General features: G+C 31.6%; 5 protein-coding genes across 5 annotated transcripts in view; 4 read left to right on the plus strand and 1 right to left on the minus strand.

The window, feature by feature from the left end:
- Window positions 1–6,391, plus strand: part of LOTGIDRAFT_103377 (hypothetical protein) — a gene marked incomplete at both ends in the record, with an annotated part of 41,333 nt that extends 34,942 nt beyond the window's left edge. The window contains one exon of the mRNA XM_009045999.1: window positions 5,333–6,391. Coding sequence (XP_009044247.1) covers window positions 5,333–6,391 — 1,059 coding nt within the window. The remainder of the gene's footprint in view (window positions 1–5,332) is intronic.
- A 4,374-nt stretch (window positions 6,392–10,765) lies between these two features.
- LOTGIDRAFT_208666 (hypothetical protein) lies at window positions 10,766–12,150 on the plus strand. The gene is made up of 4 exons (XM_009046000.1): window positions 10,766–10,860; window positions 11,120–11,161; window positions 11,318–11,455; window positions 11,664–12,150. Exons 1-4 carry the CDS (start codon window positions 10,835–10,837, stop codon window positions 11,677–11,679), a joined length of 222 nt encoding a protein of 73 aa, XP_009044248.1. The 5' UTR covers window positions 10,766–10,834; the 3' UTR covers window positions 11,680–12,150.
- A 943-nt stretch (window positions 12,151–13,093) lies between these two features.
- LOTGIDRAFT_103045 (hypothetical protein) lies at window positions 13,094–20,061 on the minus strand (the record flags this gene model as incomplete). Its single annotated transcript, XM_009046001.1, has 14 exons — window positions 13,094–13,254; window positions 13,440–13,628; window positions 14,090–14,205; window positions 14,557–14,750; window positions 15,068–15,223; window positions 15,467–15,657; window positions 15,990–16,161; window positions 16,478–16,707; window positions 16,930–17,142; window positions 17,699–17,791; window positions 18,062–18,208; window positions 18,634–18,739; window positions 18,944–19,071; window positions 19,485–20,061. 14 exons carry the CDS (start codon window positions 20,059–20,061, stop codon window positions 13,094–13,096), a joined length of 2,673 nt encoding a protein of 890 aa, XP_009044249.1.
- Window positions 20,062–20,291: 230 nt separating this feature from the next.
- LOTGIDRAFT_67720 (hypothetical protein) lies at window positions 20,292–22,895 on the plus strand (the record flags this gene model as incomplete). Its single annotated transcript, XM_009046002.1, has 6 exons — window positions 20,292–20,332; window positions 20,525–20,577; window positions 20,999–21,104; window positions 21,429–21,511; window positions 22,521–22,606; window positions 22,863–22,895. Coding segments are annotated over 6 exons (402 nt in total), but the record flags the coding sequence as incomplete, so codon positions are not given.
- A 558-nt stretch (window positions 22,896–23,453) lies between these two features.
- Window positions 23,454–24,510, plus strand: LOTGIDRAFT_152576 (hypothetical protein; the record flags this gene model as incomplete). The annotated part of the gene is made up of 4 exons (XM_009046003.1): window positions 23,454–23,607; window positions 23,943–24,053; window positions 24,302–24,378; window positions 24,478–24,510. The coding sequence occupies 4 exons, from the start codon at window positions 23,454–23,456 to the stop codon at window positions 24,508–24,510; spliced, it is 375 nt and encodes a 124-aa protein (XP_009044251.1).
- Window positions 24,511–24,559: the final 49 nt, after the last annotated feature.

Below are 24,559 nucleotides of genomic sequence, written 5' to 3' on the forward strand. Positions count from 1 at the left end.
AATATAATCATTCAATTTCACAAATAATTCTTAATTTGTAACATCGTTTTCTAGGGACGAAATAAGCTTATGTTAGAGTGATAAATGCTTTTTAAACCACTATATTTGTCAAGTTATAATATTTTTTTATTTTTGAGACTAGAGAACATCTTATATGCTGTTTCAAGAAATATAATTGCCATTCCAGGCAATTTGACAAATTGACAAATATTAAAGAGCAGAAACGAAAGGGCGTCAATAATTAAAGTTTGCAAATATACAATGGGGAAAATAGGAGTCCCAGACTAATTAGGCATATCATCAGTAACCGCTTAGCTTAGTTGAAGGATATAATACCCGAGATCAGTAAAAATAACCAAATTCCAGTTGAAAGTCTTGACAAAATATATTTTACTGAATAAATCGAAGAAAAAAACTAGTTTAAAGACGGGTTTCTTTCTTTTTAGTGTCAAATTAAGCAAACTATTTCATATCATATCATTATTTTCTTATTGCATATAAATAAGAGTTTTAACCAGTCATAATGTCCAAGTATGTACAGTCTTGATAAACTAAAAAAAAAACTTTTGACCTTTCTTGATCGGTCACTCATTGGAATTCTGCAGGTAATTCTCTTGTAATGTAGCTAATTATGAATTAATTATGGACATGCGAGACGAACTGGTATCTGTCTTAAGTCATTAAAACGCCTCTACTTTCTATTCATATAAGTATTGGCATTTCATTTTCTTACGCGAAAATTACGGAACCCATCTTAAATTGTGGGTGTATTCGCAAATTTCCATTTGCATAGACAATATCAAAACATCATATTCATTGCCTCGGAGTATGTCTTTCCACGAAATCGACAAATGGTGTAATCTTCACAAATATCACATATAGACTAATTGCAGCTAGAAACATGTCGGATCGTACAGAATGTACATTATTACTCATATTGAATAAATACCAGACTTATATTTCAAAGCGTTCCAATATGTTCAGAATGATTAACTTCAAACAATTGGCAATTTAGACAGAGAAATTATCTCCCTTTTGAAACACGATGAAGTTGATGTTGGACAAAAGAAGATGAAGAGACGATTTGAATGTTTTAACGCATCATCGATAAAATTACAAAGAACTATTTCTGATGTAATTTCTGTGAGATTTAAGAGAAAAATTAATGATAATATTAGATTTATTCATATTCTCGGTTATTGTGACATTACGAATTGTAGAGACTAGCCTATATTTAAATGTTGTTTTTGCAATTTCGAGAACTGTCGCAACAAGACAACTCGTCCAGTAGATGATACCGAAACATTCCCTAACCTTTTCCAAACTGAACTACTCGTTCGTTATATTATTATGTCATTTTCCTTTCTTAGCTCATTGCCAAACCATTTAGTGCTTACAAATTTTGATTGTTTTACATAGGTTTTTGTTTTTTTTTTAGATATGTTTGATTTGTATATATGAATGGGCTTTGTTAACTATAGATTTGATTTGTTTTAAAGGTCTAATTTATTTACCGTAGATTTGATTTGTTTACAATATTTGATATGTTTACAATATTTGATTTATTTACAATATTTGATTTATTTACTGTAGATTGGATTTGTTTACAATATTTGATTCATATACTGTATTTGATTTTTTTAGTGTAGATTTGATTTGTTTACAATATTTGGTTTGTTACAATATTTGATTTGTTTACAATATTTGATTCATTTACTGTATTTGATTTATTTACTGTAAATTGAATTTGTTTACAATATTTGATTTATTTACTGTAGATTTGATTTGTTTACAATAGTTGATTTATTTACTATAGATTGGTTTTGTTAACACTATTTGATTTGTTTACAAGATCTGATTTATTTACTGTAGATTTGATTTGTTTACAATATTTGATTTATTTACTATAGATTGGTTTTGTTAACACTATTTGATTTGTTTACAAGATCTGATTTATTTACTGTAGATTTGATTTGTTTACAATATTTGATTTGTTTACTATTTGATTTGTTTACTGTGTCTACTATTGTTTTTATGTGTTTATGAGTTTTGAGTTCTTTACATGAATAGTATTTTATTTGTTTACTATAGATTCGATTTATTTACTCTTGAAATTGTTTACAAAATTGCATTTGTTTACAATATTTGATTTGTTTACAATATTTGATTAGTTTACAATATTTGGTTTGTTTATTGTAGATTTGATTTGTTTACAATGTTAAGTAGATACTTCAAAAACTAAAGGAAATTGAACTCAAAGTTCTTGGTACTTTGCCAGGAATCAAAGAATCAAAAGCCTTTTGGTCTTTAATTCAATCCCATCAATTAGTCTAGTATGTAATTTATTGAACGAAGGTCATCTATTCAGGCATTGATGTTCGAGAATGAAATCATTATGTGACTAACAATGAGTCTATTACAATCTATAGTTCAACATAAAATATCAATACAAATAACAACTACACTGTAAAAATCTTTTGAAAACTTGTATCTTTATTGCTGCCAACTGAAACGAGAAATACAGAGTGTATTCTGCTGAATTTGTAACAGCATGAACCATTTGTGTTCTCTGAATACATCAACATTTATCATATGCAGTCAATTTCTTTTTTCTTATTAAAATAAAATTGTTTATCACCAGAACAATGAAATCATTATAAACGTTGAACGTATTCCATATAAACATATTCAAGGCAAAAGGTAGTAGGATGCAAAATTCCTTAACATCAAGAATTCCTCCAAAATTATAAAGATGAATCATTTATTTCATAAATTGTATTATTATGTTTTGTTGCTTCAAAAGACATCTTTATTTTGGGTTTTTTTGTAAGCAATTAGACAATATTGTTGCTACCTTCTATAAATTCGATTTTTCATAGAAAATTTCTTACAGTGTAAGGCTCAATCAATAAAACTATACATCTTAATTTCCTGTGGTACATGTACATGTTTTTACTTTTAATCACATTAATCGTTTTAAAGATCGAAATGTTGAGTTCTAATGACTCTAGATGATAAATGACTGTATTATGTGGTCTGTAACATACAGTGGAACATACTGACAAGTGTTGCAAATACAATGGATACACTAGTCACCGGTTAATTTCGATATTGAACCCTAATACTTCATGCTACTTCTAATGATCTATAGATCGATGAAGCAATTGCAGGGAAACGACGTGAATGATATAATCATTAACAACCGTCTGGAAACAGGTAAATAAACCAGTCAATCGATACGATTTTAAAGATCCATAGTCTATACATACTCATACATATTCATACATATTCATGAACAGTGTCAGCCAGTTATTAATGGTAAAAGATCAGCGTGTCTTACGTAATACATCAGTGTTGTATACTGATAAATAGGTCTTTAGCGCACAAATACCGAGTACACCCATCCATGATATTAATAACACGAACACAATTATATGGATAACAATTACTTTAATAAATAACTTGCGACGAAGACGAAAGAATCATCGTCGAAACGTCGCAAGTTATTTATTAAAGTAATTGTTATCCATATAATTGTGTTCGTGTTAATATCATCAATTACTAAATGCCACTCAAGGAAGTCATGATATTAATAAATAGGACAATCCATTATATTGATAAATAGGTCGTTAGATTATACTGATATATAGGTCAATCCATTATAATGATAAATAGGTTAAAGAAAAATTATAATGGTTAATATGTCATTAAAGTATATTGATAAACATGTCATCAAATTAAATTGATAAATACGTCAATACATTTCTTTGATAAATAGTTCAAATATAGTTAGTAGTTAGACTACAATTATAATGATAAATAGGTCAATCCATTATATTGATAGGTCGATGCATTGATAAATGAATTGATATATTTGTAATGATAAAGAAGTCAATACATTTAGAATGATAAATAAGTCGATGAATTATATTGATGAATATGCCGATAAATTATTTTGATAAAGAGATCAGTGCAGAATAATGATTAAAAAAGCTCAATCCAATATATAAGTAGGTCAATGCATTGATAAATAATTCAAATATTTATTTTGATAAATAGTTCCACACATTTATAATGATAAATAGGCCAATACAATTATAATAATAAATAGGTCAACGGATTTATAATGATAAATGGTTTTCATAAATAGATAATAACATTGATAAAAAGGTTCATTCAAGCCAGTGCATTAAAAAGGTCAATATATCAGATTAAGATAAAAACTTATATTGATAAATAGGTCAATAAATTATATTGATTAATAGGTCAAAAATTGTATTGATAAATAGGTCAATAAATTATATTGATTAATAGGTCAAAAATTGTATTGATAAATACATAAAACTATAATGATGAGTAGGTCTATATAGTTTATATTGATGAATAGTCTAAAATGTTTTATCATTGAATAAATATTATATCGATAATCAAGAATGAACAGAACAAGATATTTGGATTTTATTCGATTTATCCAACGTATCTGTTTTACCATCTATTCAAATTATAACCGATGTTCTCAAGGACAATATAAATAAGTAAATGTACATATACCTTTAATCACTAATGGATGGAAAATGATTGATTCTAAGCATTTGAATGCCACCATATGTGCCGTTCTCAATGTAGAGAAAATCATTAGGTAGGAAATGTATTGTGATGTAAGATTTGTAAGATTCAATCAATGGTGAATTATTGTTGTAAGAATTCTGGTATTAATTAATCTATAGATCAAATCATTACAATATGATTACCATAAATGTCAGCCAGAATTTTTTGTTTTATCTCGGCACGTTTCTAGATCTACATTTTCTCTCTAAGTAATCTCCTGCTACTGTCTGATGTCTACAAGTAATGACATGGAACTATTTACATTGATGGAGGAGGATGGAAGATTGGGGAAGGCGTCTCGAGACAATATATTGCGGAACCTTTACTTTTAAAAGAGACTTTATTAGCCCAATCAAGTGCAGAAAAGTAGAAGGTGAAGGATAAAAACTTCTAAGAATTTGGAATAGTACAAGTGTCCGTGTAAACATAAAACATGTTGTTGAAGAAAGAACAGCCATGAATTTTATTTTATTTTGTTAAACGTATTATGAATACTTAAATATGTATGGCTATGACGACAAGTCCATTCTTCCCAAATAACTGATACTAATTCGATATTTTTTCAGAGAGCCAACAAATCTGAAAGAATAACATTCGCATAGCGTGAAACTCTGAATAACATGTTTCTATATCGCTCTACAATTCATGTATTGAGCACTATTTCAACAGTGAATGTAAATATATATAGTTTTTAATGAATTAATTTATTTTCTATTTCTTCCAGGTATATGGTATAACTTCCTTCCTATTTGTCATGTTATCTATAGCTGGGTTTTGTTTAGAAACTTTACCAACAGATGATAATATCACATCGTCCTCTTCTTGTGAAGGGAATAATGAAGCTATGGGCACTAACACAATGAGCGCTGATAATGCTTTGGATATCCTTGATATTATTTGTTCAATATTTTTTACTTTAGAACTTATATTTCGTTTCATATTTTCGCCAAATCGTCTTAAATTTGTTCGTTCAATGATGAACATCATAGACTTGCTGGCTTTAGTGCCGCTGTATGTAGAGGTTTTCTTTACTCAAGCTAAGTTAGGGGGATGTTACTTGAATGAAAGATTTGTGATTGAGATTATGTTTATTTTGCGAATCATTAGAATGTTTCGTATCTTCCACCTAGTGAAACATTACCAAGCATTAAAAGTATTAGTTTATGCTATCAAGGCCAGTATTCAGGAATTATTGATGTTGTTTATATTCTTAATGATTGGTATGCTTGTTTTTGCCACAATGATTTACTATGCAGAGCGTACAGATGCCGTTACTCCCGGTGAAAAGTTTAATACTATACCTATGGGATTTTGGTGGGCAATTATTACAATGACTACGGTAGGATATGGTGATGTGTATCCTACTAAACCTGTCGGATACATCGTAGGAACTGCTTGTGCCGTTAGCGGTGTCCTCCTAGTTGCTTTGACTATTCCAGTCATTTCAAACAATTTTTCATTATTTTATACTCACGTTCGATCTAGATCAGGCGTACCTATTGGCTCAAACGCGGCTTCAAATGGCGTTGATACCGGGAGACTATTATTAGAAGAGAGACGAGCTTCTAATGCGTCTACAATTCCAGAAACCTTAATGAATGGCAAAACATGTGATAATGGGACAAAACACCACGTGTATGTTCCTATAGCAAGATTCTCAGAATCCAATTCCATGACTGACATAGTGTTACAAAGGACCAACTCTGATTATCAGTTTAAACGTGGTCGCTCTGGAAAAGCTTACTCTGATGATGGTGTTCGTTATCAGGGCGATGTCATATGAAACGCCCAATACTCGGTGCTCCGGTTAAACTAACTGTTATAATAACCCACGACAATCGGAATATTCCTCGTGCAAATGTATATAGCTTGTAACCTACTTGCTCCACTTGAGAAGCTGGAGATGAAATAGAGAGATTACCATATTGTGGTAGAGGAGTGCTAACTAGGATTTATCCGTTAAAGTACTGGACATAAAACTATTTGTGCTACTAGTATTTTTAAATTGAAATGTGAAATTGATTAATGGACTTTGGCAATAACTGAACATTTAAGTTGTCACAACGTTTATCGAAGTTGCTATGTTGCCAGAATATATAAAGTTGGATACACGGTGATACCCATATCGAGTTTTTTTCTGTGATGAACCGCGTGACTGCTGATTAAAGTTTTTGAGATTATGGCGGTGGAAATGATATTCATGTGATATTTTAGAAACTGGGACCAATCATTACGATATAAAATGGTCCACTTTCAATAAATTATAAAAGCCATTTGGCGAATTGACAATTTTCTTTGATTTTATAAATCATTTTTCTTGCATTTTCAATTTTTAACTTATTAATATGCATTTCAGTCTTTCTATTTAAAGGACATTCGACAATTTGATAATAAAGATACGAGTGTCGTCACCCTTTTTAAATGCTATGCAATATGAACATGTTATAATTTAAATGTTATTTGACTTGTTGTTTTCATTGTTAAATTATTGTGCACTATAAGTGTTTTTTATCACTGGTTGCTTCCATATAAACCTTGTATTTTGATTGTGTGTTAGTGATATTATGGAAGCCAAAACCGGCCGTTTTATTAATCGTTATTTAAGGCAACAACAAAATAATAAAAAAGTTGATGTTGTAGCGGTGATTATTTTGACCAGTACAACAACAACTGACGAAAGATAAATAAAAATACTACTGTCTTAGATAAGACAGTGCAATAACTAATTTGTTCAAAAAGACAAAAAAAAAAAAAAAAAAACAGAAACAAAAAACAGCGATAGCACAGGTTGATGATGAACTTGGAGGTTCTAGGTTGTAGTTGCTATAAGACTGCAGGCATTTGACTTCCATAATGTCGCTTTGTGTCAACCCTTTTTGTAATATGCCTGCCTTCAAAAGCAAATAAGAAAATTGTGTATAGAGTTGTACAGAAACATTATCTTATGATAATAGCTTTTTGAACTCTACATGTCCATTGTAAAAGCAATTCTGGACGGCAGTTGACATTGATTTTGTATTTTGTACAGAAGAGATCACAATTTATTGTATATTATATTATAATTATTATTCATGCCTTTTACCCATCTTCACAATGTCAAGCTATTACGAACTTTTTCTTATACCTTGACTACAATAGCCACCGTTCTTTCATCGCTAATGTAGCGATTTATTGGATTATACGCCAGAGAATACAGCCAATCAGAGCCTCCGACAAAAAAGAATATAATCTTTATGGCTTATTGTTGCATTGCCTGGTTGTTTTCGCTTAAGTACAATCAATCAACTAACAAACTTGTATGACACGCGATAGGTCATCTTGCAGTAAAGGAATAAGACGTATTTTGTAATAGCTTGACATATTTCTAAAGATGACCTTACCTTGCGCTATGTTATCATATATTCTGCCCACAGCTTTCAATAAACTAGGTTGTATCTTTTTACCCTTACCCACTCAGATCTATATTATTCATGCAATTTTTATCATATTTTAATCATATGTATTTATAGTAAACATATTACATCAGAGCTAATGTTTGCTAGAATAGGTGCTTTAAATTCCATTGTCATTTACAATGTATTTATATGATCCAATTATTAAAATATATTGTCGCCGCCAGTGTTCGTCTGTCCGTTAATTCACATGTTCTTCTTTGAAAGAGAAACTTAGAATATAATTCACATGAGTGGCGTCAGAGTGGCGCCAGAGTGGCGTCAGGTGTTGTGTAACTTACTGGAAAATTGGCATTCAGTCAGAATTCAGAATTTGGTCGACTTGACCACAGTTTAAAATAGTAATTTAAGTCGAAAAGCTTATTTTTTGTTATCGTTTCCAGACTCATTTGTTAGAAGTAATAGGCCTCTTCCAGGATCAACTGGAATATTATGTGACAAGAAGTCGTTTAAAACTTGGCGTTCGTACAAAACTTGTTTCAATCTAAAGTCTAGCCACATTTTGATGGTTCTGTTTGAAATCAAGAGTGAATTAAAATTAAGATAAATTCAAATAGAAGACAGCAATATTAATGAGTATTTAAAGTCAAACAATAGACGGTTAGACAAAAAACATTCTACAATACGATATTTATTGAATTTCGTTTCATTTCGAACAACCGTGGTCGTCTAGTTTCAATAATTGACTTATTGTAACCTTATGACATTATTTTGTGACTGGTCTGGTTATGGAAACACTTATTAATGAGAACTGCTCCAACGGAATTTGTGGCAGATATATCTTTGTAATTGATGTTATCTTATGAATATGTGATTCAAACCCCGTCTTTTCAAGGGCAATGGTAGAATGGGTGAGATCACTTTAACAATCACCATTAAAACCGTATCTGTCACTTTCACTACACTAACATCGAATTCCCGGTTGAAATAGTTATAATTTCGTGCAATTTGAGCACTGTTTCCGACTGGTGCAGTTGAATGGTTGAAAGTTAATAACAACCCAGTCACTGCGACCATGTTGATTTTATATAGAAATAAAGTACTTTACATTGAGTAGACGGGTCATCTGTAGTCATGCATAATAATATGCTAATGATTATTCTTCAAAAAACCGATTATACAAACGCTGATCTAATAGCTCCAAAGAAATACATTATTATTCAATTCATTTTCAATACGACTGAACGTGACAGTTTCCAGAGCCTGTCATTAGTCACTAGTTTATTCTTGAATTTTGTCTTACCTTACTGTTTCGAGCGAAGATTTTAACCGAATCAATGGTATTTTGGGGTATCGATGTCTTTTGGGGGTGGACAACTATCCGCGGAACCAAATTCCCAAATGATTTCGGTTTCTTTGCACACAGCTATACCTCATACCATTCGAAATCTGATTGGTTATCATTTGATGAGATATCGCATTTAGTCAGTCTTGAGTCTTGGCACATAGAAATTATTCACTATAGCATGATATTTATATTATTTCATATTTGAAGAGAAAAAAACTTAATGTAACTTAATACGCTTTTTCTGAGAGATCTTTAGGCTTTTCTTTTAGCCCATCTTTCTACAACTGGTATAGTAGATCAAGGATATCGTATGGGATGATTAATATATGGAGATAACGACATTGACTCTAAGAAAGTAACAAGTTTTTCTTTTATATAGCCCTCAATGTATAGGCTATTTTGAATATTCAAATGTACCCCTTTAAATAATTTTCCAGGCTTTTCACCTGTTTGTCTTTCTATGAAAGAATTGTTTAATGATTATCTTGAACTTATTGGATTATTATTGATTACCTTTGCTAATGAATGCATTTTGAAAATAAAACGCTATAACTACTTTAAGTGTAGTGATTTTTCCAGAACCCCGATTTACATGATTACATCTCTTTTACGCCTACTTTACAATATGATTATCGATCATTGTCCAGGAATGATTCAAAACCTACCTAAGCTAAGAAAACAAAACGTTCTCACTGTTAAAACGGTGCTCTGGTAGAGCGATATAGGAATATTAAAACAACCTTAAACATGTCTCTACCTATTTACAATGTATTTATATAGATAAGTTTACCCCAAATTGTTATCCATAAGTCAACCACCACCCCAATCAATGAGGTTGACATGAATTGAGTTCAATTGAAATCCTGAATCGCTCGCAATGTACAATAAACTAAGAGTCTTGACCTGTGGTCTTGGGTCTACATGAATATATTGATTACTGCTCACCTCTGCCAGACACTAAGGTTAAACTTATTAGCCAACTTAACGGTAGATATCTACCAATCACTGGTCACAATCGCACTGCAAGGTTGCATGTACCACGTACTTGATAAATTCGAGTTTCAAATTTTCTCATATTAAACATATACTCTTGCAAAAACTATAAAAAGAGCGCTTAAAAAGTAGGAGTTGTGTTTCAAGATCAAGAGAAATAATTTTTTGAAATTTATTTCTTAAATTGAATTAATTTAAAGACCAATTTGAGGAGAGGCGACATAAGACCAATATTTAGACAAAATGAAATTACTAACATGCTGTAGTTAAGAAAAGATGTCCTTGAGATATCATCTATTCTAATCGCCTCCTGAAAAAAGGGGGAGAGAACTCTATTTCAGGTTTTCACTGTAGTAGATCATTTCGGATTATATTATTTCGCCAGAAAGTGTGGTTGTCTGAATCCATTATACCGGAAGTAAATATTGACGTGTAAACAAAAAAATGTAACTTGTTTCTAAACAAGAAAAAGTGTTCTTTCAATATATTCAGGATGATTTCTGACTTAATTTTATTCGGGTAAAGTATGAATTGATTTCTGTGTCATTGTGACTCGTATTTCATGAACAGTCAAACTGAAAAGAAAATTAATTGCATCATGATAAATAAATGAACCCGGAATCCCAGAGCTCTTTTTTTGCATAAAAATACTTCTTTTGCGCAGTTTCAAGCAGAAATGTAACCACTCGGGTTTTAATAAATTGTGGATTGTAAATGTAACTATAATATAAAGTGAAATTCAGTAGATCTTCATTTTTACCCTTTTAACATTTTCCAGAACACTTCTTGTCAATGCAGGAGCAATACTCAACTTCAAACTGTAAGTTAAGCTTATTGTTTTATTATTATTATTATTACACACCAGCATATCAAAATCATGCATGCCTTTCACTCTCTACATTTTAGAATAAAGTTACCACTATGAGTTATCTTTATAATATTGTCACCTGGCCATATTTAACTTTTGTTGTTTCAGTAAGAAATCTGCAGAAGAAGGATTTGGAATGGTCAATGTTACCACTGGAGATAAAATACGTGAATTTCTTTTGAGTCTTCGTCATCTGAGAATATTTATAGCTCTGTGGAATATATTTGTTATGTTCTTAATGTTAACGTAAGTATTCCTTTCAGTAAAGGTGGTGTCCATTTGAATGGATTGCATCTATTTTCAACACACTGTATATCAAATATTTTAGCTCTTGATAAGATCACAATATATTCTACATTCCAATATAATTGTAATTAAAGAAAATTGTACAAAATGATGAGGTGATTTCGTGGAGATTTCTTGATTGAATTTTCTGTTATTTTGTATTTTTCAGGTTTTTTGGTCACTGATAGAGGAACTAAAAAATGTGTGTAAATAGTCATATTATGTATAATAGATATCATTCATCTACTATTTTCACCTGTATTGAATCCTGAATTGGTGATCAGCATAGCTGACGTTACAGCCAATTCACTTATATCTAACCAGGGTCATTAAAAAGTAAAAACCAATGCAAGTATATGTATACTATATTATGGCCTACAGAATATGACAGCAATACTGGCAATCCAATAGCATACAATAAAATATCACGTGTAGTGGATTTCTAACTGCTTGGAGAGTTAAGTTATGAATCATCAATTCAAAAAAATGTTTAAATTTTGGAAAGGATCTACTAATTGCGTCAACAGGGCAACAGGGCAAATGGTTTCTGCAAGTTGAATATTTTTATATGTATTCTATATTATTAAATGGGTATAGACACTATTAGCTGGTCATTATAATGTATGTATTTATAAAATAAACTAATAAAGTCCTTTATTGTTTTATTTCTTTCACAAGATACAAATCTATACAATACAATCGATACAAATCATGATGCAAGTTTTCTAGAATCCCAGATTATCTGTGGACAGTCACTATGTTAATTCTGATCATCTAAAGTTTTAATTGGCACACTGGCTGAACTTTTTATCAAAGGAATTCACTAGATCTTAAAATAATTCTGAATCTAAAACCCACAGGGCATGTAATTTTGGTTATCAACAGAGAATAATATAGATAATTTTCAGATGATAATATTGTCTAATTTTTTTGCCCTCTAAATTAACAAATTCATCATTTCTGTAACCTTGTCTTCTGGCAAGCTTTGATTGGCAAAATGGTATTAGCAGGTAATGTAATAAGGTTGTAGTACCTGTAGTCAAAATGTAACTGGTGAACCCAAGATATACATGGTTTACACACGTTACAAAAAACTCATAGATTTATTTTGGCATGTCCAGAATTGTTCATAATTAAAAAGAACTGACATTTTGCAAGTTTTTCCTTTACAAATTATTCTTTCTGAACTACACTAATGGGTATAAGCTTATGGCAAAAAAAAACTTAGAATGACAATCCAGAGTATATTTACTTTTAGAAAAATGTTGATTTGATTGAGCATTATTGAGCGATGATAAATGACTAATAACAAAACTACACAACCTAAAGTGAAAAACTTCTCGGAAATTGGAAATAAATGATAATATAGCATTACCTAATCCAATTTCTTTTAATTCTTCCTATCTAATTATATAATTAGGATAATATACCCTGTTATATATATAAGTAAATTCTAGATATTAAAGAAAGACTATAATGGCAACAATCAACATTTTTTGGGGGTGAAAAACAATTACTGATTAGAATAGCAGAACAATTCTGATTTCTGAGAGGTATGAATGAAGGAATGAATGATGAATATGCCCCTTTGGCATAATATTAAAATTCATAAACATCCACTGTGGCAGTAGTAGGTGTAATAGCACACCAGGGAGGCAGTTGTTGTAATAATGTTGAGAATGCTGGTGAGACTTGAAGCTTGCCATGTAAATAATGGCCGACAACTGAATAATCTAACAATGGTATATTATCATCTCTTCCTTTGTTTACCTGTCAATATATATAAGAAAAAAAAACTATAATGTTTAGCCGATGTACCAGCGTTTTGGGGGATACCCTTATTAATTATTCTCCCTCCCTGCTAAATTTCTCCTTATTTTCTAACTAGCTGGTCTAAAAATGAACATTGTATCCAAAAACACGCTGCATCAGCAAGATAATCAACTTACATGTAAAATAATAGAGAACTGCCAAGGTACTACTGGTTTAGTTTCATAACTATAGTAAATGAAGTATGTAGGTTGTTGAAATATAGGAAGTGAAATAATGGGTAGAGGTTCTCCATCTTCTAAACTCCATCTTTGTACACTGACACCTTCTCTTGGCATGATAAAATTGGTAATATGATCTGGACCTAAAATAGTTGAATTAAATACACTGATAAATGAAAAGTGGTTTGGAAAGTACCTTGATTGTGCACAAAGCCAGGATTTATAGACCTCAAGGAAGATCTAAGGATTTTCCTCAGTATCCACAAATCCATTAACTAAGAAGTTAACCAGTACATACCAAGGACCACCTAGTCAGCAGATATAACAATGATAATTTTTTGTAGGTAGAATGTTTTGTCATCCCATTAAACTATGGTTATTATTATTTTCTATTTCATTCAACAATAGCTAGCAGATAAAACACTTAATGTGTACAAAACCTTAATAATTCTCTGTTTCATAATGGGTTATGACCAAAAAGCTGAAGGGCTGTCTTTAAGGCATGGTCTAATATAGCAAATATATTGTAGAATGGTCTGATGTAAAATGCATCATTAATGGGTTACAATAACAAATATTTTCTAATGGATGGGTTCTGACTTACCAGTTACTTGAAATGTTAATCTAATTGTATCCATTGATAATTTTGTTCTGTCTATTAACTGTACATCAGCCCGTTTATAACCTAATAAACGAGGTGCTGGCATCTGTACAGATTTTCTGAAATGTGAAAAAAAATATGAAATGTTAATTAGAATGGAAAATTGAATTATTAAGGACACACTTACAGTTATATATGCACCATTACTAAATTTTACTTTTATTTTTATAAGGCACTTCAAAAAGAATAAAAATAACAGAATTACTCCTCACCCAAAATTTAGAACAAGAAGTTTGATAAACACCAAGAAAATGACAAGTTTACAGTGGATGTTGATAGGTTTGTACAACTAAAATGCTCATAAAAGTGTCTCCAGATTATTCCACCTTTTGCAGATTAAGGAGATAATTTGTTTGACTCAGCAACATTAAAAATCAATTTCTTGGGGTACATACCTAGGATCTAGCAACCTAATTAGTGGTAACAAGAAAGGCATGCTGCAGAACGGTCCATTACATTCAACAAATGATGCGTTTTTAAATATATGTGAGTATTCTGGTGTTTGAAATACTTTGGGTCCTTTATAATCTAGCTGTACATGCCAGAAATAAGAATTATCAAATGTTGGTTCACTGTTTAGTTTATGATCAATTCTGTCATAATGCTATAGAAAATAAAATTGTAAGAATACATTAAAATATACAGTATTATAAAGATCAAGATGTTCTGCTTCATGTATGACAAATATAACCAAAACATCTTGATGTGAAGAATTTTTTTTAAATAATTTTATTCAAGAATGTTGTATTTGTAAAGTTGTATCAGAAATGACTCCATATGTCAGACATAGTTCACAGACAGTAAGTTTAAGGGACCAATCATATGACTCGAAAAACAAGAAAATTATTAGCCATGATCCATAGATTTCATCTTATTTAACATCTTATAGTCTAATATTTAACATTAAGTCATGTAACTTACAGTAAAGTAAGCTCTCTGCATCGATCCATCTTCTACATTCGATGAGAATGGGAATCCATGGGAGGTAAAAACAAAAGCTGCTATTCCAGTTAATGAGATAACTGATAATAATATTATACATTTTCCTATATTAGAACAAACATATACTACACCACACTGAAAATAAAAACAGTATATCTATTGAAGGTTTCCCTGTTGAAACTATCTTCAAGTCAATCTACAAATCGTTTTCCATATGATCCTTAAGCAACATTTAGGGGTAGAGATCACATTAAATAACGGAACACAATTTTATAGTATACTACTCCTTAATACTTTTCAATATCGTATTTTCTTATTTATAATTCATACCAATTACTAAATATCAATTAAAGAATATCTTTAAGCAGTTACACTTACATTATAAGATAGAATAAGGAGTAAAGGAACAGATAATAGAATTGCTACAGTTTGGTCTGGAATTATATCAGTACCACTGCGTCCCATTATGGGTATTACTAAACCAATTAGATTATTGAATAAATATATAATATAAAGAGTTGGTATCAATAGAGAAGATATATGTATTGGGGTATACCATTCATTCTTCTCTGAAATAGAATAAATATATCATCAGTCAAAACACAGGCTGAAATAGCTCAGTTGTCTTGAAGTGGAGTGAACACATTTTATTATTGTATAAGAACCAAACTAAAAGTTTTGGTAATGGGCAAAGCATCAAAATTGTTTGTTTCAGCTCAATATCAATGTTAAATTATTTATTTTCAATTATACCAGAAATGAGATGAATGGAGTTTTATGTCCTACTTTTCTGCACCTAATTGGGCTAATGAAGATGGGTAATGACATGCACTGGCAAATTTATAATGGTTATGAATAAATTTGAATAATATTGAATAAATTAAGCCTTCATTATCCTTACCTTTAAAATGAAAATTAAAGACTTGATTTCGAATCAATAATGGAAATACGATTATAAACAGTAAAACACTGGCTGAGGCTATATTACAATAAGTTAATATTAATAAAATTATACACCATAATAACATATTGGCCTCATGAAACAAACTCTCTATATACCATACATTACTTGTCTGAAATAGAGATCAAGTAACACATTTCGTCTGTGTAGATCATTCTACTAGAGGACAAGACTGTACCATTTGCAGACACGTTCAAAAACTTTACTTCATCGAATTTGTGCTTCCAGCACAAGGGGACACTTCTAAATCACCTGATACCACTCTGCCATGTCAGTGAAAAAAAAATTCTGATTCCATTCACCAACTTATAAAATCCCCACTTTCTTTATGGAATGACAGGTATTGTCAATTATCTGTATACACCAATTAACATGTCGTGGCATGTCCTATTGTGATATATATATATCGTGCCAGCACTATTACTTACCCTATAAAAAGTGTTTTTTAGGCAGTAATGTAAAGATAACACAGAAACTATAGGAGGTAGAATATATAACCATATAATATTACTAATATTGGTAAACCATGACATATCTTTATCTAATACAGTAACTAGTCTAGCCAGACCAATATTAGTGGCTATTATAACCACCCAGGTTAAAAACACCAGTACTGTAGATACTACTAGGTCTTTTATATACCGTATACCATTTTCACCTGAAACATTTGATACAATTCCAATATTCAATGCAATAGAAGACCCCTTGAACCAAACAATAGATGCTTTGGGACCATGGGTCTGTTTCTACTGCCAGTTGAGCAGTGTTTAAAATAATTTATGATTTTTGTGTTCCAATCTGATTATAATAGTCAATTTCAAATTTTGCTCTACCATCCAATCAGATGACTACATTTCTTAAAAAGACTTAAAAGACTTACCAATATGATTATGTCCCTTGACCTTTCTGATTATAACCAACAGAAACAGACTTGCGATTCCAACATTCAATATAACAGCCATTCTCATTGGATAAGATATCATAAAATAACCAATAAAATCATAGAATACCACAGTGCCATGTTTCTGGGGTCCTGGATCTACTAATTCATCACCAGATATTAACGATGTAATCAAACTATATAAATTCTCCCCTGAAAAACATTTCAAAGAGAAATTGAAGTATGTAAAACATACCTTATCTCTCTCGATACAATAACCTACCTCCTCTCTAAATACAGCCTAGTTGTATATATCTAGATCAATACAATAACCTACCTCCTGTCTAAATACAGCCTAGTTGTATATATCTAGATCAATACATTAACCTACCTCCTGTCTAAATACAGCCTAGTTGTATATATCTAGATCAATACATTAACCTACCTCCTCTCTAAATACAGCCTAGTTGTATATATCTAGATCAATACAATAACCTACCTCCTGTCTAAATACAGCCTAGTTGTATATATCTAGATCAATACATTAACCTACCTCCTCTCTAAATACAGCCTGGTTGTATATATCTAGATCAATACAATAACCTACCTCCTGTCTAAATACAGCCTAGTTGTATATATCTAGATCAATACAATAACCTACCTCCTCTCTAAATACAGCCTGGTTGTATATATCTAGATCAATACAATAACCTACCTCCTCTCTAAATACAGCCGGATTGAATATATCTAGATTAATACAATAACCTACCTCCTCTCTGAATACAGCCTGGTTGTATATATCTGGGTAAATCATTGGGTGTATGGTAGACGTAACCATATTTAATATGAGCAATGTCAATACCTGGAATTGAAATAACAAAAAAGCCTATGGTAGAAATACTGCAATAGGGAAGCACTTAAAATGCTCCTATAAAGGTGAATAAAAAGCATTTTTTGCAGTTTGATTTGCAAATTTTTATAACATAGATTGCTAAATAGTTTGTTAGAAATCTGCCATTAGGACATAAGTACTGATCAAGAATCAATTGTGGCATCAGATTTCTGATTAAAAATTGATCCAGTTGTTCTAAGATGCTGTCATGGGTGATCCCCCTTTAAAATGCCAACTAACCTGGTATGTTACCATAGTCTCGAAATATTCTAAAATCTGTATCACCAGGAATTTTTCCAGTTTGAAATATTTCCTGACTAAATATACTAGCTGAGGGATATTTTACAGAATCAATGTATTTTCGTATCAACCAAGGGTTCTCGGGACCTGCAAAATTCAGAAAATCAATATCAAATATTTTTTCAACCAAAATTATCTCTGTCAAACTATTCCACTCGACCATGTAAGTAGACATGGGTATTAGCCTCAAAATGATGAAAGGTGCAGGTTAATCCTTTCTACATCTAAACTCAATACTCAAGGTTTTGTTCACAGATTAGGCTTTTCAAATAATATCAATGGTGATCCTTGTATAATTAACATTATATAAAATTTATTTGCTCACAATTTATTGAAAATAGTCTAATTTGTTTTAATTTTAATGCAATTGAAGTTAAGGAATGTTTGTAACTTGATTTTCATGTAATTGATAACTGGACACAGTTACAGAGAAAACAATTACTTAAATAAATTTGCCAATTTCTACAATGGTACTGATATAAATATTGCTGAAATCAAAAGGCAATGTTTACCTGTCTGAAACACCATCTCCCAGCCACCAGCTCCTGTAGCCTCTAAATTAACAAATGCACGAATTGAACTTCCCCATTTATGTTTAGTAATAAAACCATGACTAGCCTGAAATATTTAGATATTCAAATAAGCTTATGAGATTTACAGATTTACAATGTGACCAAATTGAAAAATCCATCTTAGTAGGTACTTTGGTATTTTAAACTTTATCTTCACTTGATTCTATTTTTAAGAGATTACATCATTAATCTCACATAATTAATATATATATATTGTTGAATGGATATGTATATATAATTGTAAAATAACCTGAAGAACATTCTCCTCTGCTCCATTAAAAAGAAAGATGACATTATGGCGAAATGCCTGATTGTGTTGAGAAAAGGAACGAAGTAATTCTAACATGACACAACAACTAACAGCATCATCACTTGCTCCTGAAATAATATTACATTCATAAAACGCAGTTTCTACTTTAAGGATCAGTCTAAACATAACTGCATGCAACATTTGTAGAATTTTAATATGAAATGCAGTTTATACAATCATTATACTGGTATCAAACATGCTTTTGCGCCTGGCTACTAACAACTTTCTATTTCCTTATTTGTATCCAGGCTCTTTAAGTCATATAAATTGTTTTTAGAATCAATGAAAACAGACATCTGGCAATAAAGAGGGAAACTTTTTGTTAACAATACTGGCAGTACAGCTGATAAATATAATAATAAAAGTTATTGGGCAAAATTGGTAGACAAATTTTCTTGTGAATTCATTTGCATGAAAAAAACTATGTCTACAAATATTATTATCTGTCTCAACAAGAAATTGAAATTTCTATCTTATTTACCTGGACTGGCATGAACTGAATCATAGTGACAATTTACCAATAAACTGTGATTAGAAGGCTTGTCCTTTGCTGTCAACTTGACCATAATATTATGGATATTTTTATAGGCACTGGTAAAATGACCAGCTTCTAGAAAATCTATTGCAAAGTCTCCATCAACTGTTTGCTGATTTATAGATATTTGATGCACATTATTTGAATTTCTCTGGACATCTTCAATAACTCCAAGAATGACATCTCTTGCTTTAATATTGGCATCACTGCCAGTTACTCTGGGTCCTAGACTGACCAGAGAATCCAAGGTAACTCTAACTCTTTCTTCCACAAAGTCTGATGGTTCTGATCCCCTGATTGTCAGAGGTTGTGGAAAACTATTCAATCTATTATGAACAAAAAATGTCAAAATGGCATGTAACAAAAGTAGCAGAGGAATCAAAGTAAGTCCATTCACATGATTTTGGTAAAAAATTTTGCCTTTCCTCTTGGAATGTTCATCTTCGTAATTGCCAGAGTTGAACTGACGGATGTGGTCAGTAACTTCATTGGCAGCTGAACGCTGTCGAAGTGATGAATCCATTTCTATCCCTCAGTAAATGAGATAATTCAAAGAATGCAAATGTTTATTAGAATTTATTTATCTTCCTTATTTTCAGTGCAAATCTAAGCGTGGTCTGATCGTAACCTTCGATCTACTTTCGTTTTAGTCCTTCTTCCCTGGATAATCTCGACTACCTAACTGTAGCGCCACCATTCTCACATTTATAATCTGGAAATATGTCGACGAAGGAAAGTGCAGGCGGAGGCCGATTCAAACAAAGTGAAGGTGACTGGACCTGCTCAGATCCAAGGTATTTAAATTACAGAAGAAAACTTTGATTTTGAATTATTTAAAGCCCATAGAATTCAATATTTAGGTGCTAAAACGCCTGGCGGAATATCTCATTCATTTGAAAAGGAAAGGTAACTTTGTCCTTGTTGCAACGATGTATCAGTTACAGACTACAACAACAATTTGATTACTGTTTTGGTTTTCATTTTAGCTGTGGAAATGTGAACTTTGCTAGAAGAAGTGAATGTAATAAATGTGGAGCAAGTAAAAATAACACTCCTAGCATAAGTAAGCATTTAATTTAATAAAGTGCTTATTAATATTAAGCCTTCCAAACGGGTACCTCTATCACTCTATATCTGCCCTTTCCCTTTAGGCCTAATTATGGATACAGCTGCATTGCATTTGTAAGAACTGTAAAGATATTAGTTAAGATATCCAAGATTTTACCGCATAGTAAAGATATTTAGACAAACTTGATGCATTGTACTTCCGTCTCTAAGCTAAAGATTGTTATACAATTCACCATGCTTGTGACATGCTTACTAGGCTAGTATGATGAGAAGGAAAATTACACCTTATCCAGGTAGGCCTATCTTCCAAAGTCTACAATGTGAATGACTTGCCCTACTTTGAGAGTAGTACTCTCCATTTTATATGTTTCTTCAATATCTTACCTTTCTAGTAAAGAAAGATGGAACCTTGGTTAAAAAAGGTGGGCATGAAATAGGGAAGCAGATGGCGGAGAAGAGTAAAGGTCTGTTCAGTGCTGATGATTGGCAGTGTAAAAGGTAAACAAAGATCCTATTCCTCCATGTTAAAACTAGTGACCTCTATTAAAACTGGGGTGGAGGATATCTATGAGTTTTGCTTTAAGTAACATCCCTTATGTGATAACAAACAAATGTTCTAAATGACCTTGTCATTTGAATGGGACAAAGCCTCCTGAACATCTGCATTGGATTTTTGTTTATCTATAGCAAATTCAGGAGCAAAATATTCGACGAAAAAGAACATTTCATTTGTGCCCTGAAGAATTTTAAAGAGCATACAGTACCTACAGTGTGCAATAGAAGTTCTTGTACTATTTCACATGCACAATGTTTTTTATTTAGTTGTGGCAATGTTAACTGGGCAAGAAGAATGACCTGCAATGTTTGTAATGCACCAAAATATGGTAAAGTTGAACAAAGGACAGGTACTAATATTTTATACTTTCTCAATAGACAATATGCATAGAATCTAGTTTCAAGGTAGTCTAAAACATGGGAAAATTAGTCTACTGTTAGAGTTAGTCAAACTCAGACAGGTAAACCAGAGATCTGTTAGTTGATCAATCAGATATTTTCAGAATTCCTGAATCTTATATAAATTCTATTTGAATCGGACATAGTGGCAGTAACCCATGTTGGATAGATTCTTTTTCACCATGAACTATTAATGGGCCGATTGTCACAAATTATCGGTTGTCGATCAATTATATCTTACCGATTGCAACAATCGATTTAGAATATTTTCATTTTCAAACACACCTTTCAAGGTTATTTTCACACGAACGTACCTCAAGTGAGGCCTCTCTACTGTCTAGCTTTCTAAAAGTTAATGAGGACCCATCAAATCCAATCTAAACATTGCATCTACTAGGCCTACTGTTGTTGAAAATATTATCCCCTTTTGAAATGGTCTGAACATCCAATATCATTAATAGAATTTCTCAAATTATCCATAATGTAAAATGATACATGCCTTTCTTTTTAATTACTCTTACAAAGCACAAGGTTATCAGGCGTGTTATGAGTTAAGTGATGGATTACAGCAGTTATATTATTGTTGTGATCACAATAAAAATAAAAATTCATTCTTCACTGGGTCAACTGGGTGAATCATTCTTCTGTTAAGCACCTCCCTCCAGGAAGCTACCTATTTTGAGCATTCCCTGACCTAAAAACTGTTTAAATACTATGAAATTATCAGTTTCCATGATTTTCAACGATTTCCCATCACTACTATGAACAGTAGGCTTTGGTAGGTTGGTTGGTAAATAACCAACAGCTAAATTTCTGATATTGCAGACTAAACAGAACACCTGTTAGGTATCTATTTTTAAGTATAACCTGTGAACATCTGCCGAAGCCAAGTCATGTTATATGTATATGTATTAATATTAGACTAGAGATTTTGACTAAGTTTAAGCCCTATTTCAACAGGTTATGGTGGTGGGTTTATGGAAAGAGATGAAGTTGTAGAATATAAAGACAGAATTGACAACGATGATGATGATGACTATGATGAGGTATAGCTTTAATATTAGTTAATTCACTTTTGAATATTAACATTCTAATAATAAGCTAAAATCAAAATCTTGGTTTGACGATTTGCCCAGCTGCTGCATAAGAAATATTTACACTTGCTCTAACTTAGAGTGAGACTCTACTGTAGCTGAATGGATGAGTCCATACTACCTGCTACTTTAAACTAGCTTCTATGCTAATAGTGTAGACACAATATTTGTTCTTGCTTGTCTGTATTCTAGTTTGTCTGTATTCTAGTTTGGCCGATTAAAGAAAGGTAGAAGGGGTAAATTACCAATAGTTCAGTCAGTAAAAGAGATATCACCCGCTCCTCCTCCTGATGATGATGATGAAGAAGATGATGAGGATGGAGATGTGTCAAAATATCAGTTGGAATCAGATGATGATGTAAGGGAACATCTTACTTTTGACCAATATAAAATTATTTAACATAGCAATAAATACACCTGATGAAAAATATTACTTACTCTGTGGACTCTCTTAAATGGTACATGGATAAATATCAGCATTTTGCAAACATGTCTCCCATCTGTGCTTAAGTAAGCTTAAATTCAGTAATGATTTGGACTTGAACTCAAGAGATAAAGGCTATTATATGATGAAAAATGTCTATCTTTGAAGTTAATCTGATATTTGTTGTTGAAAATATATGATGGATAATGGAAATTTGCTATACCAGCCTGTTATAACTGACAAAGTGATCTCTGTTTAAATGTTCCAACAAGTGGGCTTTAATGCTGCATTTAAAAACTGAAATTATTTGTATTATGATATGTTTGTGATTCATATTTCAGGAAGATGCTGATCTATCTAAATATGCATTAAGTGATGACAGTGAGAATGAGTCAAAGTCGAAATCTGAACAGAAAAGTACCAATAACACCAAGAAATCATCCAGATCAAGTTCCCGATCTTATTCAAGTTCTTCTTCAAGCTCAAGGTCGTCTAGTCCCAGGAGGAGGAGGAGTTACTCTAGGTCAAGGTAACTGGTAATGGGTACAAGTCAAAGGTCGCTATCAACTTCCAACCAATTTTGGGTGTTGGTCTTTTGTTACCTCTTGCAGTATTTTTAAGTTAATTCCTTACCTTATTACTTAAATCTTCTGATTGAAATATTGTTAAAACCAGGACCTTGTTTCTCAAAAAATATATGCATAAAGTTTGTTTCAATTCAATATGATACAAATTAAAATTGCGACAAAATTAAATCGTACGATTTTGGAGAAACATGGCCAATGTTTTTCTGTATAGGTTGAATATTTACAAAATTTGCTACACCTAGTGTCATGAGCTGATAAGAAAAAACTCATTTTTCAGGTCAAGGTCGAAATCAAGAGACAGACATCACAAGCGGAGACGAAGTTCATCTTATTCACGGTCACGATCAAGATCCCCAAAGAGAAGGCAGTCAGACTCCAATAGGTCCAGGTTTGATATAGGGTAGAAGAGTTGTAGGACAGTCTTATGACTCTTCATTTTTCTGACTTTCATTGAGTTTCTGTGTGCAAGATATTATCAATGTGCGCATTTATGAATATAATAGTTAAACATTTTTCTTACAAATGTTTTGCCAGTTGGACCACAGAACGTAAATGTACCTCAATTGATAAATTTTCTGCTATGTTGAAGCGACTAAAGCTCATCTTATGCAGAAGATAATTACATTATCTCATCAGCACTTTATGCCAGGCAGGAGACCAATTGTGGTACGATGGCAGTTTCTGTCGTCAGATTGCTTATGCTTATCAATGAGGTTTGTCAACTCAACATTCCATTCATTCTAGTCCACATAACTGATTTATTTGATATATTTATTTATGGTATTTATATTGAAATCCTTGTTTCATTTCAGGCATTGATCACATCTTGTGAGGATAAGATATAACTATAAACCAAGATACAACTTCTGATATTTGTCTGATATAATATCTTAA

This window comes from Lottia gigantea (assembly GCF_000327385.1).
Source record: "Lottia gigantea unplaced genomic scaffold LOTGIsca_1, whole genome shotgun sequence".
In the NCBI taxonomy this organism is placed as follows: domain Eukaryota; kingdom Metazoa; phylum Mollusca; class Gastropoda; family Lottiidae; genus Lottia; species Lottia gigantea.